The sequence below is a fragment of the Hermetia illucens genome, chromosome 1 (genome assembly GCF_905115235.1).
Source record: "Hermetia illucens chromosome 1, iHerIll2.2.curated.20191125, whole genome shotgun sequence".
Lineage (NCBI taxonomy): Eukaryota > Metazoa > Arthropoda > Insecta > Diptera > Stratiomyidae > Hermetia > Hermetia illucens.
Window position 1 is genome coordinate 85511066 of NC_051849.1, and position 15694 is coordinate 85526759.

Genomic DNA, 15694 nt, shown 5'->3' on the forward strand with positions numbered 1-15694 from the left:
CAAGCATTTGGTAGAGTTGCTTTCCATAGGAGTAGAAAGTTTCCACAGCGCTCGTGGTTAGTTCATTTTCGATTGAGTTGACACCAGAGGTATTTTAGTGGACTAAGGACCATAGTTGTTAGATCGATGAATTTTAGGAAGTCTAGCCTGGAAGCAAAGAACTTAATGAATAGGTAAATATTTGCTTGCGTCAATTTTACTGTACTGATGAACTAGTGGCTTCGAATCAAATTCTCGAATTGTGTTAGAACACTTGATTCAAGACCGTAATGGTACACTGCAGGATTGCAGTACCCTGTAGGAGACATGTGGTCAGCATTGCGCTCGCCCGAGATTAGTACCCTGATTTAACTCAGGTACTCATTCATAGCTGAGTCGACTGGTATCCGACGTCAAATCACGATACAAATTCAACTGCCTCCACTGTGGATTGAACCGCGACCTTTCCTACGACAGCCTTGTGCTCTAACTACTCAGCCATCCGAACACAGCAGTAAGATGCACTTTAATAGGAAGAATTATACTGCAGCACTGAGTATGTTGAAATCTCATCGAGAATCCTAAAAATTACAATTCTTTTAAATACTCATTTCGACTCCGAACTTAAATTAAGATTGTATAGTTTTTTATGAAAATACATAAAGCGGGTGGTAGTGAATTATTAAACTGGGCGTCACGAGCCAATTCGGTTTTCCCCTTTATGAAGGTATCTTTCATGAGAGTCTTGTGCGTAAATGCTATAAATCAGGGTAGGCTTACCATGCTACAACCAACAATTTATAGTTCAAAGTGACTGAAAGTAAATACCACAAAGTGACACAGTCAATCATCTCGGTATACATCTTGGGTTCTCCAATTTATTAATCATTTATGTATTCTGTATATTAATACAGCAAATTAAGGCTGCAGACAAATTTAATGAGAATTGCTCGAATTACAAACAATATCACTTTATCATCTTTACTGCAGGTTACAAAGTGGAAGTAATGACAATGTTAATCAGATGCGAAAATGCATTCATGTCTGGAATTGAAGACGATTTGCGATTGATTATTGATTTATAATTAATGTTAGATCAGAAATCACGTTGGGAAAAGCGTGTACATTCTATTCACCTCAAATTGATCTACATAATTCTATGTTGTGTGCATGTGCACAACTTTGATATATGAGTCACAAAGGGAAACTGTTATACATTGGGAATTCCAAACTATGCATATTACAATCATTAACTTATAAAAACCTGGGTTTAAAAATAGAATTCTTTGAATGAAAGGATAGAACAACAAAACATTTTAAGAATTTCACTTCTATTTCCATTTCCAAGTTTGTTAAGCCATCTAAAAAGTAAGATTTTGGAAAATCCTAAAGTTAGATATCTGTTTTGGCGATGATCTCCTCAGTCGTCATGAACCGTTGTCAACTGAGCAATTTTTTTAAGTTCGAAAATGGAAAAAAATCAATGGGAGCCAAATTTAATTAATGCGGTAGATGTTGTAAAAATTTGTACTTGAATTCCTGGTGTGCACCCAAGCATTACCCTAATGAAAGAGGATCTTTTAAATAAGGATATTTATTCTTGATTTCTTTAATCAACTGGCGCCATAACGACCCATAATACTGACCAGTTATTAATTTCCGTTTTCTATGTAACCAATGTAGATAATTTTACATGCATCACAGTAATTGACAGTGATTGTGCCTGTTTCATGGGGATAGGCCGTTAGAAACTCAGTTTTATTCAGATTCAATCTGAAACCGTGTTGCATGAGGCGATCATTCAATTTTTGAACAAGTTGCTCGAGATCATCTTTGCTAACAGATGCTAGGAAAACATCATCTGCATAAAACAGTGCGTAGGGCGCTGGATGCTGTGACGGTGTCCATAACAAGAACAAAGAGGTGTGGTGAGAGGGCGCTTCCTTGATGAACACCAACAGAGACACGAAGCGGTTTGATACACCCGCCATACTTCGAACTTTACTTTTCGGATCGTAGTAGAGCAATTGACCCCAGCGCACGAGTTCTTCTGGTACTAAGTGTTGTCGTAAAGCATACCAGATGAGTTCGTGTGGTACACGGTCAAACGCTTCTCTAGATACAGAAAGGCAATGTAAAGAGGGCGATGCTTCTCACGGTGTTTCTCCATGAGTAACCGCGCAGCGTGTATTGCGTCAGTAGTTCCGCAGTTCTTGACAAATCCGGCTTGATTCATGGTTATTTCAACGATTTCGCGAATACGGTGGTCAAGAATGCGTTTAAAAATCTTCATGGTATGGGAAAGTAATCGGATTGGACGGTAATTTGAACAGTCTGCTGGACTACCTTTCTTTGTGTTTTCGTAGCTCATACCAGATAAGTTCTTGTGGCACACGATCAAATGCTTTCTCCAGATGTTGCCATTACCTGCCCGTTCGATTTTACTATTATTCTTTATCTCTGGAGTGTAATATTGTATCTACATTTCGTTGATAGTAATGTATCGATGCAGAAACTCGTGCGTTGATGTCGATTTGCGACATCAAAGCGTCAAAATAGACTCAGTCTCTCGCGGCTCTCATTTTGCCGAAATTTTTCCGACACGCAATTTTTTATGTAAAATAAAGAACACTGCGATATATTTGCGGCCTTAACTATTTCCCATTTGATCGAATTAGACTGGTTAAACCACGTTCCTAAATCAGATCAATAATTTAATTTGTCCGGCAATTTTTAATACGGAGTAAAAAATTGGACAAGAATTTTGTCTGAAATTTTCTGTTTGCAGTGAAATTACGACTATGGAATCATTGAAAATGTCGCAAAAGTGCTTTGGGAAGTCTACTATGGGGAACGCAAATATTTGAGTGGCATTAAGCATTCAGTGAAGGTCGTAGCAAACATGTTTCATGCGAGCCTTCATTCCACCACTGTTAACAATGACAACTTCAAAAAAATTAAAGGAAATTATACTGGAAAGTTTTCGTATTGAAATTAGGGAAATAGGCAAAGACACTTCAACATCTCCTATAGATTGACTTTATGCATTATCATTGATTTTTTGTATGTAAGGCGCCAAGGCTTGTATTGAAAAACTTGAATTTTTACAAGTTTTACGAGAGAAGGTCGCAGAAGAAATGATTACCAACGTAACTAATGACCCTAAATTCATCAAATGCTTTATTACTGGGTATGACGTCGAAAGTGTTCAACAATCTAGCGAATGGCATGCCAAAAATGGGACGAAATAAAAAGAAGGCAATCCCGGCCAGAGCTTATAAGAAATGTATAGGATTAACCATGGACATTTTGAAGGTATTTGTTTTAAAATACATAAAAAACTACTTTTTTTAATCAGTCCCAGTTACTGCTTCATAGCAAAGTTGATCTAGAGCAAATTGTTCAAAAAGGGAATATCTCATGCAGTATGGCCCCAGATTGAATTTGAAAACAAGTCGGAATACCGGAAGCTCACGCTTCGGGTATAAAGCTTTTGTGTTCATCTTATGTAAGAAACATCAATGTGCATTTTTAAAATCGGTTTACTGTCTGTCTGTCCGTCACACGCATTTTTCTCGGAGACGGTTATAGCGATTGACACCAAATTTGGTAGAAAGGTGGGAACTGTGAACACTCACGCATACAGTGAATTACATCCTTTTACGTCGAATTTAAGGGGGGTCCCCATACATGCAAAAGGGGGGTGTAAAATTTTTTTTCATCAAATATAGTCATGTGGGGTATCAAATTAAAGGTCTCGATTAGTACTTTTCAAAGCCGATCTTAGTTTTGACATTCGTTGGAAGGGCGGGGACCGTGTTGAAAGTGATCACTTCTTTAAGGGGGCCATTCTCAGAAACTACCAAACCAAAAAATCTGAAAAAAAATCAGGAGGCTGCCACTATATGGTACCTGGGCTCTGAAATACCTTCCATGCCGATATCTGTTTCAATAAAGTTAATAATAGTATATTACTACAATTTTTTGTAATTGGTTAGAAACCTCCCTTAAGTTCATCCTAGTACCATGAAATGCAGTGCATAGGCTATAATATAGAGCATGATCTTACCAAGTTTGATGGAATTCGCACTATTACTAACAAAGTTATAATACCTCAAATTTGTTGCTTCTTTGAAAATTGAAGACTATGAATGTCAATATCACCCGGAAGTGGATACTCTCACATAATATATGGATATATTACGTGCTACGCACTAAGAAACACACAAAACCTTTCGTACCTGAAGCGTTCAGCTTCCGGTTTCCCGACTTGTTCTATCTGCATATAGCTACAAATCGAATATATTCCTACATATTTTTCCAAACTACAAGACATATGTACATATTGCAGCCATAGATATTATCCCCACCCTAAACAAATAAGCTGCCTATTTCCGAATACTGTACATATATATGCACCTGTATAAATTGATCGTACCCATATTTCCGATTTACTTCGATCACAAAAGCATACATATGTACATATATGGTACTTGTATTAAATGCGACTGGTTTAATGTACAAATATATCTATCTGAATTAGACACTACCCGCACGCGTATACTATATACCTATATACACATGCCTGTTAGCAGTAATTGATATTCATATCCAAATGACTAAAAAATTAAAACAAAATAATTCTTTGGGACCCGATTCATAAGAACTCATTTCGTTGTGGTATTGTTGAATTGATATGTGATGATGACATCATACAGGTTGTAGAATGCACGAAATTCACAAAAAGTGGCAGTTTCACCCCCTATAACTTTGTTAATAATAGTTGGATTTTCTTCAAACTTGACCAAATTGTGCATTATGTTCTTCGTTATACCCATTGTTTGTACTTCTGGGATGAACACAAGAGGGGTTGCCGGGTAAATTTCTAAAATGTGGAAGTATGCTATTATTAACTTTATTTATGCAGATATAGGATCCGAATGTATTTTGAGGCCTAGATTTCGTAGGGATGCACTACTGTGACCTGTTACACTTTTTGATGGTCATATTTTGAACCCTCACTCCCCTATGTTGCAACCAATATCAAACATAGAACCAGTTTCGGAAAGTACTAATTAAGACCTTTCATTTACCATACCCCACATGGTCACATTTTATGAACAAAAATTTTGCACCCTCCATTCACATGTATGGGGAGCCCCCTTAAACTTGACACAAAATGGCGCCACTTGCTGCATATAAAGGGACCAACAGATCACATACTCTTACCAACTTTCGTGACAATCAGTCTAGCCGTTTCCGAATAAATCGGGTGTGACAGACAGACAGACATCGAATCGATTCCAACAAGGTTTTGTTTCACAAAAAACCTTATAAATGGATTTTTTGAGAAACGATCCTAATGAAGCAGGCTCTATAACTGTCAGTCGCAGTGACCTACCCAGAACTGAGCGATTTAAATATCGCTGATCAATGCTATACAGCCATTGGTGAACTGTGTGTTTATTCCGATAAAAGATTGTCATATGATTCTTTTAGCCGGTCGATAATATAAAATCAATGTCGAAAAATGCAGGAAGTGAAATAAAACATGTTAATAAAAGTAAATCTTTTGGAATTCATTTGAAAACTGCTGATAAGTAATTTTATAACAGTATAAAGCAAAGATATTGGTAAGTTTGGTGCTGATTGTACCATCATTAGCAAAGTCGATTATTACTTTTTGTAGTAAATATATGTTGCTATCGTTTTCTATCTCAGATTTTGAGATACCTTGGTTTTCATTATATTGTATGCTACTTAAAGCTCGGAGATTTCTGTTTTAGGCAAAACATGGTCATGAAGTGATTGAGACATAATATATAACATAAAATTGATTATCAAGTCCTTTTATCTTTAGGCTCGGCTTCTCTCAACTTGGTTCGCTACTTTTCTCGTTCATAAATTTGATCTGGATAGAGGTGAGAGGTTCTCAAATCGCCGTTTCGCTATTTCCGTCATTTTTGAAGTTATATTCAATGGACTTGCATATTAATTTTATTCTTTTCCTAGTCATATTTGAGATCGGTCCGGAAATTTGTAAACCAAAAATAAAAATAATTCAATAGAAAGGTTAGAATTCCCAAGTTGAACTATCAAAAAAGTAAAAGCAATTGAATTTGCAGTCGTTCACAACTTGTGTGTGAAAAAAGTTAGTAAAGTTCTTTTACCTTCATATTCGAGGGTTCAACGTGAGGTTAATGTTATCTTCAGAATTGTCCTTTCTGAAAAACCATTCATCATTTTATCTCTTTTTCTTCTTTTAACAATCTCAAAGTAGTCAGTTGTATATGGTGCATTGCATACATTTAACTTTTAACTTTCATCACGATACATAATCTAGTGATGGTCGGTATAAATTCAATTTGGCGTTGACAATCACCTCTTAGACACGCCGGTATATATGCATTCAAAGAAATGATGTTTCATAGCTGTTTTAGAAAAAAAGCATTTCGCCAGACTTTGTTAGTAAAAAAGCCTTCGTGACGAAATCTTCTATATGTACTCCTGATAAAATACCGTGTAATTCTTCAACTGTACATACAACAGAAATCCATAAACCAAAATGTTTATTTTCATGGCTGAAGCATTCATTGTAAAATGAATGCTCAATAAACGTAAAATCACACAATAAAAACAATAAAAAAAAGTAAAAACATATCAATGGTATTTATTACACACCCGTTGGTACAAACAAATCAATATACTCCTACATTACTTCGCTTCAAATACTAGCATGCATCAAGATTATGAGAAATATTTGCTGGACGTTAGTCAATGTTTTATTCACATTTCATTCATTTTTCCGGTGAATGAATATAATCGATTGAGTGGCATTTCCTAATAAGTTCATTTTAGTATTTTGATCACGTCCCGGTTTCACACACATATTCAGCTACACTCAGCCTTTCCTGTGAATTTTCAGTTGAAAAGTAATTTAAAAGAAGGATAGGAAGACCGTGGAATTATCTTTTCTAAAGTCTTATTTATTATATACTTCTAAAAAGAGCAGACCACCTATAATTTTGTATATGATTCAATATAGGTGGTATGAATTGTTTTGTGACTCATGAAATTCCAGATTCAAAAACAATGCTTGACTAAACATCTTAAATGAGACACAACAACTTATTATGGTTGTCCTAATAATTGCGAATTTGAATAATTAAAAATGACAAACCGTTTGCTTATAAACATTCCATTTTAAGTGAGCACAATTGCGTATCATTGACCTTTAACAATATTGAATCATATGAAAATATGCCAAAATGCCATCGGCTTTATAATTATATAAACATAACATATGCTCCTTTTGTCAACAAACTTTTATTCTGTTTGAAATTCACATTGAGATTTCCTTTTGTTAGTTGACCTTAAATAGGAACACATCTTCATTTGTACCCAATAGAAATTTATGTGAAAAAATTCAATAAACCTTTCCCTTTTCAATCAAGAAAGCAGATCCCCCAAAAGTTCCAGTATTTCTTATTTGTCATGGAATAGAAACGGAGGTCATTTGTTAGACCTCGGACGGCTTTGGGGGCCAATTCAGAATAAGGAGCGTTACAAGAGTGTCATGTTTGTACATATATCGATCACAGATTTTTCAAGTGTGTTGCCAGCGTCGGAGAAATGAAAATAAGAGGTGGTTATTGACCTTTGGGACAAGGCCATTTTCAGTCCAATAATTGGAGGATCATTGATTATGCTTTGCCAGGTTTCTTCAAGTATGATATACAGAAAGCAAGTTGCGATCACTCTACAAACTTTTGACAATTAATCACATGCTGTGCCGAAGGCATCAAAAGTCGAAATGAATTCCATCAAGATTGTTAACGTTTGTTTATATTTTTTCCTCTTTATTTTGATCGTTTTATCCAATAACAAACAACAAATTTAAAAGGAGAGTATCGAACGATTGTAATATCAATTTTGCATTTACTCTCAAGACTGCCATCCACGATCAATTCGGCAAGTTAGCTACGCCGGAAGAACCTGCAGTGCATTCGGCTACCAGTTGAACTAAAAGCACCATCCACGTAGCGATAAGCCAAGCGATACCAGCTCTGGACGTGAAAGGCCTTGAGATGAAAATTTGAGATATTTTAGTGTTTGAAAATTTATAACAAGTGTCTACCAACGTGAAGATGTCCATAAAATTCTCGCTCGCCTAAACAAACATGTGTGGGCGGTTGATCAAATCATGTTGTATTCGATCACCGACCGTCAGAAAAGTCCAAATTGACAGATCAACCGCATCCCATCCACATTCCTGTCACTGACCAACAGCGCAGTGCTCAAGCATAACTGTCAGGCCGAGTTGAACGTAGATGGCGGCCTTAAGATAGTGATGACAACCATGAAATAAGGATTTTAACAAAATTAGATTGATCATGCCATTTCAGGGTAGTAGATGTTAATTATCGACAACTATTATATATACTTTCGTCATGCCTAGGAAGATATGACCATTTTGCGGTGATCTTACAGTTTCCAGGCACACCAATATACTTTGGTCTGTTCGGGCGTCAGACAGGATAGTTACTTCCGTAGCTGTTGAGATATGAACGAAAACTTTCCCGTATCTACTGTACAATTTACTACAACGAAGATAATGCACTGTTACGTTTGACAAGTCCTTATCTGATGATGAATGGGATGAGTTATTGCGTTATACAGCATCTCCTCCGGTTCATTTACGCCTTTTCAATGCCCGACTTCTCTTAGTTAAGGTTTCAAAACGGGAAATCATCTTTCGACTCAGATTTTATTGTGGAGAAACCGTATTAATCAACCTCCCTTTCCTTTCATTTAGAAAAACATTTAGAAAAGTTAATCGTCAATTAAATATCAGCGATACCTATAAGCAATCAATCCATTAGTTTATGAAATTTTGTTTATTTCTTCATTAGTTAAGGAACATCTACGGCGTTGTATGGTATATTTTCATGTTAAAGATTGCAATCTAGAAGAATGAGATCGCGTATGCATCGACTTGTCCGATGACAACGCTTTACAATCATCATTAAAGCTAATGCGGAGCTATCTGTTCAGGAGCCGTTGAGGGACGAAAGTCTTTTTAAACCGTGGCGGAATGACTCCTTATCAACTGGTCTAAAAAGTGTATCCCTTATTGTTGACGCACAGTCCCCTTTTTTGAAGCAACATACACCAGTTTTGCAAGAAGCAGCTCATCGTTACTTTAGTTGTGTGTCGATCGTTCCCATCTCTCCGCTTAGATAAGTTTAGTCCCGAACCTGAACACTATATTATAATTGTCGATAAATAAAAGGAGAAACCCGCGCCTAGTTGTCACTTGTGATAATGCCACTCCAAAATTGTTTGAACAAGAATCATTTTGGAGTATGATTACCTCATACAGCTCAATATAGGAAAAAATAAGGTTTTCTTTTGCAAACAAAATCTTAAAAAACGGAAAAGGGATAGAAAGTCTCATATCTCCTTCCTTTTTCATCAGGTGTCGATCCAAATGATTATTATTTTTTTAAAAATGTGTACCGATCTTCACTTGAAGACGGCTTTTTCCGCAAAATGAAAGTTATTTGCGCCCACTTCCATTCATTAACGGTTCTCCTCAAGTTTTTTACTTCTCTCATTCCAGTTTGAAGGAAGCTATTTTCGGAACTGCATGTGACTTAAGATTACGTAGTAGCAATAAAGTTGTTATAGCTGTTAGCCCGCCAACAGGGAAATTTATAAAATATAGTGCAGCTACTATCCCACTTCCCCAAGGTTGATGATCTATCAACTAGTACCTCTTTACGTTTGGTGGAAGATATGAAGTTATCCTGAAAAGTGAAAAACTGGGACGAACCAGAAGAATGCATAGTGAAATATACTGAGGTGGCTTAAAAGCAAAACAGTGTTTTGGGGGAGTTTACCTCTCGAATAAAAGTGAGAAGCGGGTGTTTTCCCTTGGGACAATATGGAGCGGTCTTTAGGCTGAAGTGTTTGCTATCCTAAAGAGGGCAGCCTGGGTGATTGACGAATGATTGAGGGGCAGGCGCATCGCAATCTGCAGCGCTAATCAAGCTGGACTGAGTGCGTTCAGTAGTTCTTTGATCACAAATAGTTTAGGAATGTAGGATCCGATTGAACTGTTTCTGCATATAATACGGTGGAAGAACTTTGGGTTTCTAGTCACTGTGGGGTAGAGGAAAATGAAATACCGGATACCTCAACAAAAGAGGGTTTAATTTCTCTATGCCGGAACCGGAATCAGCAATTGAAGTGTCCGTTGTATTGGAAAATGTTGCTTTTAAAAACTGGGATCAAGCGTCCCAAAATAAAAGGTAGCTGAGCCTAAACGTTGCTAGATAACCTGTTCCTATCGGAACAAAAAAAAATTGCAAAGCTTATCTTGTCGAAGAGCAGAAAGCATTTTAGGCATTCTGACACTATAATTCTCTAGCTGGGCATATGTTCAGAGTAGTCATTTCACAAGATGATACGTGTCCATGTCCTGTATGTCTTGTAATGAGGAAGCGGAATCCACGTATTTTCTATGTGAATGCCCCTCCTATGGACGCATTAGACATCAGATCATTGGTGCCGATGTGTTCGAGTTGCAGCGTGTAACACCACATCTACTAAAGGTTTATGTCACAGTTAGATACTAGACAGCTACCTCACTCCCCCTTGCCCCTCAAGGGGGGGAAATCAGTGCGAATACACACGATTTCAAATTGTTTTGCCCTTGAGCATGAGCGAGATGTACCGAAAACCCGATCAGCTGTGTTTGACATACCGCCCGGACTTGTCAATGCATTGGTGAGATTGGCAAGTTTTTGCTTATGTATAAGTGAATACGTGAAACAACTTTTTGCTATATGGGAGAGCACGCCGTAGTACCAGAATAGCAAAAGCTCACCGATCTCTTTCTTACCAATACGATTTGACGAAGATTATGCCTTTTCCTTGTTTAGCGTCTCTGATGTGTACAGATAAGCTTCTGCAAGCACATTTGCAAGTGGGGTCATTTTTGTAAGGGTACTGCCTATAGTAGATCTACTGTGGTTTATGTGATACATAAACGTGGCTGGGATATATCTTTAGAAGAGAGCGTCGAATACAATGTGTCACTAAGGTCTGAGTGCTCAGAGGCTATGTATCTTCCTCACTTTAAACACACAACCAGATATCTATTTAGATGATATTGCTTCCAAGTTTAGGCATTATTGTTATATTATTATTGGTTAATTGAATATTCATTGATTCTCAATATTACATTCAAAACAAGAGGTTGTTTGAGGACTTTTACAGTAAGTAGTGGCTATTTCGTGCCTTAAAAACTTTTAAGGGTTAAGGTTTCCTTAACGATGTTTCCTCAAATGTCGTAAAACATCAGACTGCTGATCTTCTCCATCGATCGATTTAGAGGACTTTTTTCACCGGGTAAGAAAGAAAGGACGACATTTCACCACAATTGATGATGAATGCCGAATGGGACAAAATTTGTGTTGTTTTATCAATAAAAATTCTGAAAAAAAAGAATCCGTTATTTTCTGAATGCAGCTCGTGTAATACCAGGAGAATCCTCTACCATTCGAATGTACATATGTATACATAAAGTGCATTATTGTTCTTTGACCAGTCTCAATAAATCTTTTGATTGACTTTTCAGCTTACTTCAGAATTTCACTTGGGCTGTGATTATTCCTGCCTTCTTAGAAACACAACTATTTGCCAGACGGAAATTATTGACGTGGTTGCTAGTAAATAATAATTTAAACATAACATTTGCTTCAATCCTTCGTCGAGGGGAATCATATATGAATGCCAGCAAATGGTAACAGTTTGAATTTATGGTTTTTCCATTAAGATCGTTGTATTGCATTACTCGGGGAAATTCTAGGTATAATAATATATTAAGTAATGCAGAATGATTCGAAAGAAACTTATATTCATGATGATGATATTTTATTGATGAAAGCTTGACCTTCCAGCCATTTTGAAAGTTACTAAATTTTGGTTTGGGATTCAAATCGTGATGCGAAGACTTAATTAGCCAGTTTGCTGCACTGCATAATATATATATAATCACTCGGTAGTTTTCCATAATGAGCCAAAGCAGACAATGAATGCAGTTTGTATAGGCGAGTCGATATCAATTTATTCATCTATATACCCTTTGAGTTAACGAAATTGCACCTATATATGATGTGGTGAATATATTCGAATAGATAAATCGATACTGGACTTGAATGACGGTCCAATTTTACTAGTTCAGAAAAAAATATAAATAAATAAGTTGATTTCGATGTAATGAGCAATAATAATTTACAATGTTATAGCTGATTGCATATATACATATTTGCAAGGTTGTTCTCAGGCATTCAGCCACTGATTCTCGATTATTCAAGATGCATCAAATCGCGTATTGGTTTCAGATTATGAGATTGATGTGCATTCTTGCAAACTCTTCGCCGCGTTCGAGAGAAGAATCCTCCGAAGAATTTTTGGCCCCCACATGAGGATGGACGATTCCGTAGCCTACATAACGACGAAATCTATGAGCCATACCATGACCGTCGTCAGGGTGTGGATAAAATCCGGCGCAATAGGTTACGGTGGGTGAGTCACTTAATCCGTATGGAGGATGATCCAGCCCGGAAAGTCTATAAGGGCAATATCTATGGCAGAAAAAGAAGACGAGGCAGACCCTGCCTAAGATGGAGCGATGGCGTAGATCAGGACGCCAGACAACTTTTAGAGAGATTGAATTGGTGGACCTCGGCGTAAAACCGGGATGTCTGCAGTAACTTATTAAGGCAGGCCTAGACCGTATACCGGTTGTTGCGCTATTGATGATGATGATGTGCATTCTTAATTAAATTTGAACGCCTCCCGTGCCATATAGTTAAAAATTCGATTGCCCTCTATTTTTTAAAAAGCTATTTACACAAATACTTTGCTCTGGAAAGCATTATATTGATAATAGTCAATCTTATACTCCTTACCCTAGGAGTTCAATATTATTAGCAAATGTGAAGAAGTTAACCTACAACAGCAGTTAAATTTCTAAAATATGATAATATGCTATTATTAACTTTATTTGAGCAAATTTTGGAATGAGATGTAATTTGTGGTCTAGATTTTGTACAGCTGCACAACCATGTATTTTTTCGGAGTAGGTTCTGAGAACGAGACCTGCTATACTTTTTGGATCATATATTTTGAGCTCTAACTCTCCTATATTTCACTTAGTAGCAGAAATAAGATCAAGTTTGAAAAGTACTAATTGAGCCCTTTCATGTGATATCTCACATAACCATTATCTGTCAAACAAAATACAAAAATTTATGGGACCTCCCCCCCCTCCTTAAAGTTAACACAAAATGGCGCCATTTGTTCCATGTAAAAGAATTTACATACTATATGTTCTCACCAAATTTCATAACAATAGCCTTAGCTGTTTGCGAATAAATCGGGTGTGACAGACAGACAGACACCGAATAGATTCTAATAACGTTTTGTTTCACACAAAACTTTAAAACGGGCTGGGGAGAAGTAGATTCTTCATGAATAGAATATAATATTTCCATTAAATGTCAATTCTTCTCGTTAATTATGACGTCAGCACCTTCTTTGCATGGGTTCAGATGCAGTAAATTGGCGCGAAATTGATAAGTTTGAGCTGCTATAACTTTGATATTAATCGCGGGAGTTCCATGAAACTTTTCATGTTTATGTGCGATATCATCCTCTATGCTGATGCAATTTGCATTTTGTACTATTATACTAGGATTAAGGGGGTAGTAAATTGCTAACAGTTGGTAATATACTATCAGTAACTTTATTTGAGCAGATGTAGCAATGGGATATATTTTGAGGCCCGCGCTGGATCGTTTCCGAAAAATGAGTCCTGTCTCACTTGAAATGTGCACATTTTGACTCCTTACTCTTGCACTAAGTACAAACCGAGACCTTTCATTTGATAACCCATATGACTATATATTGTTTGACAGTTTGGTTCCGCTATTAATATTTACTGCAACTCATTAGTCACCACGTGAATCTTGTTCGAGCAAATCGTCAAGTCAGCATGGTTTTTACAGGGAGGGGTAATTCGCATGTCGATTGACATTTGGTGGAGGTTTTCTATAATGTCGCGATATTTTCCTTTCATCCCATTACTTTAAGCATCCGGCAAAACCCTGTCTCTGTATTTAAGGGAACTTCAGGAAAGTTTTAGTATCTAAGCGTACCAAGTGTCAATTTCTAGCGAAGAGAACAAATAAGTACAACGCTTGAGATACGTTAACTTATAGTTTAGAATGAATGAATAATATTTACCAATGATAGACAATGTTATGATCGTTTCGTTTTTGTATATGTATGAAAAAAGAAAACTTTTTGTGTATTGAAAATTACATTATTTTGTTTTTTTTTTCAGATGGTACTTCCGGAAAATAAAGCGTATTGAGGCTGAAAAGAAACTACTTTTACCCGAAAACGAACACGGTGCATTCTTAATTAGAGATTCAGAAAGCCGGCACAATGACTATTCATTATCAGGTGAGTTTAACGATTATTAATTGCTAATGCAAACTCGATATTTTAAATGCGAGCGTTTGGTTTCAATGAATGTAATTCATTTACACTAACGTTGGGGGGAATTAAAACTATCTCCACTGTTGTCTATAGCCCTCCAAGGGTTTTTCATTTTTAATGTAAATAGTTAGATATGAGGGAGAATTTTCCAATGTCAGTAATTACTTTGATAAAAAACTTCCCGGAATTTATCCAGAAAGTTTGAAATATAATGTTATTAATCAAAATCAATATTGACTTCGTAAAAGAAATCCCAAGCGAATTCCGCACACTTATACCTGCGCTTGATCCAATCCTTGAAACATGTTATCACGCGGAGTTTGCTACGTCTATCAGAATCATCTTCGGTTTTTCCATTACCTGCCTCTAAGGAACGTGCTCCTCCTAGGAGCTTTGTTCCTTTTTCGACGAATTGCATCGCGTCTCACACCCAAATAATACTCCTTGTTCACTACCTAAGCTTCTGACAAAAGCTCTCGATGCATAGCGTGGTGGTAATTGATGTAAATTACAGGCATCGTTTCCCATTTTCGATGGGGTTTCGAGTGAAAACTACGCGTTTTTCTTGAAAATCGGTTCACTTCCTGCCTGTCTGTTTATCATATGCATTTTCCTAAGAAACAGTTATACCTATTGTTACGAAGTTTGGTAGAAAGGTTGGAACGGTGAATCGCCACACATGCAGTGAGTTACATTGTTCCACGTTGAACTTAAGGGAGGTCCCATATACGTAAAAGAGGGGGGTATTAAATGAAAGACACTTTTAGGAACAGATATTAGTTTTGACATTTGTTACAAAGGGCAGAAGTCTGGGGTCCGGGAAGGGTCAACTACTTTAAGAATCCGTTTTCAGAAACTATCTACTCAAAAATCTGAAAAAATCTTGGAAATGAATGCATTCGGTATCATACATGCAGCGCCGAGCTTCCGATTTTCGGCTTGTTTTGGTTTTGACTCATTTGTAACATGCTATTCAATAATCCGAATAAAACCATACCTCGTCTCTAATAATGACTTGTTTGATGAATGGGTTAGATTGGGTTGATTCATCCTTGGAAATCCAAGTCAATTACTACATATTCGTCGGGGCAAATTCGTTTCCAGTTTTAAGATTGTAGAAAACTGAAAACACGTGGACAGA

The 15694-nt window shown here is 36.8% G+C and overlaps 1 protein-coding gene across 6 annotated transcripts in view; it reads left to right on the forward strand.

Moving 5' to 3' along the window:
* The window catches only part of LOC119646485, a 132340-nt gene that overhangs the window by 97584 nt on the left and 19062 nt on the right, over positions 1-15694 (forward strand). For all 6 annotated transcript variants that reach the window (XM_038046942.1, XM_038046940.1, XM_038046941.1 and 3 more), the window contains exon 3: positions 14396-14517. In XM_038046942.1, coding sequence (XP_037902870.1) covers positions 14396-14517 — 122 coding nt within the window. The remainder of the gene's footprint in view (positions 1-14395; positions 14518-15694) is intronic.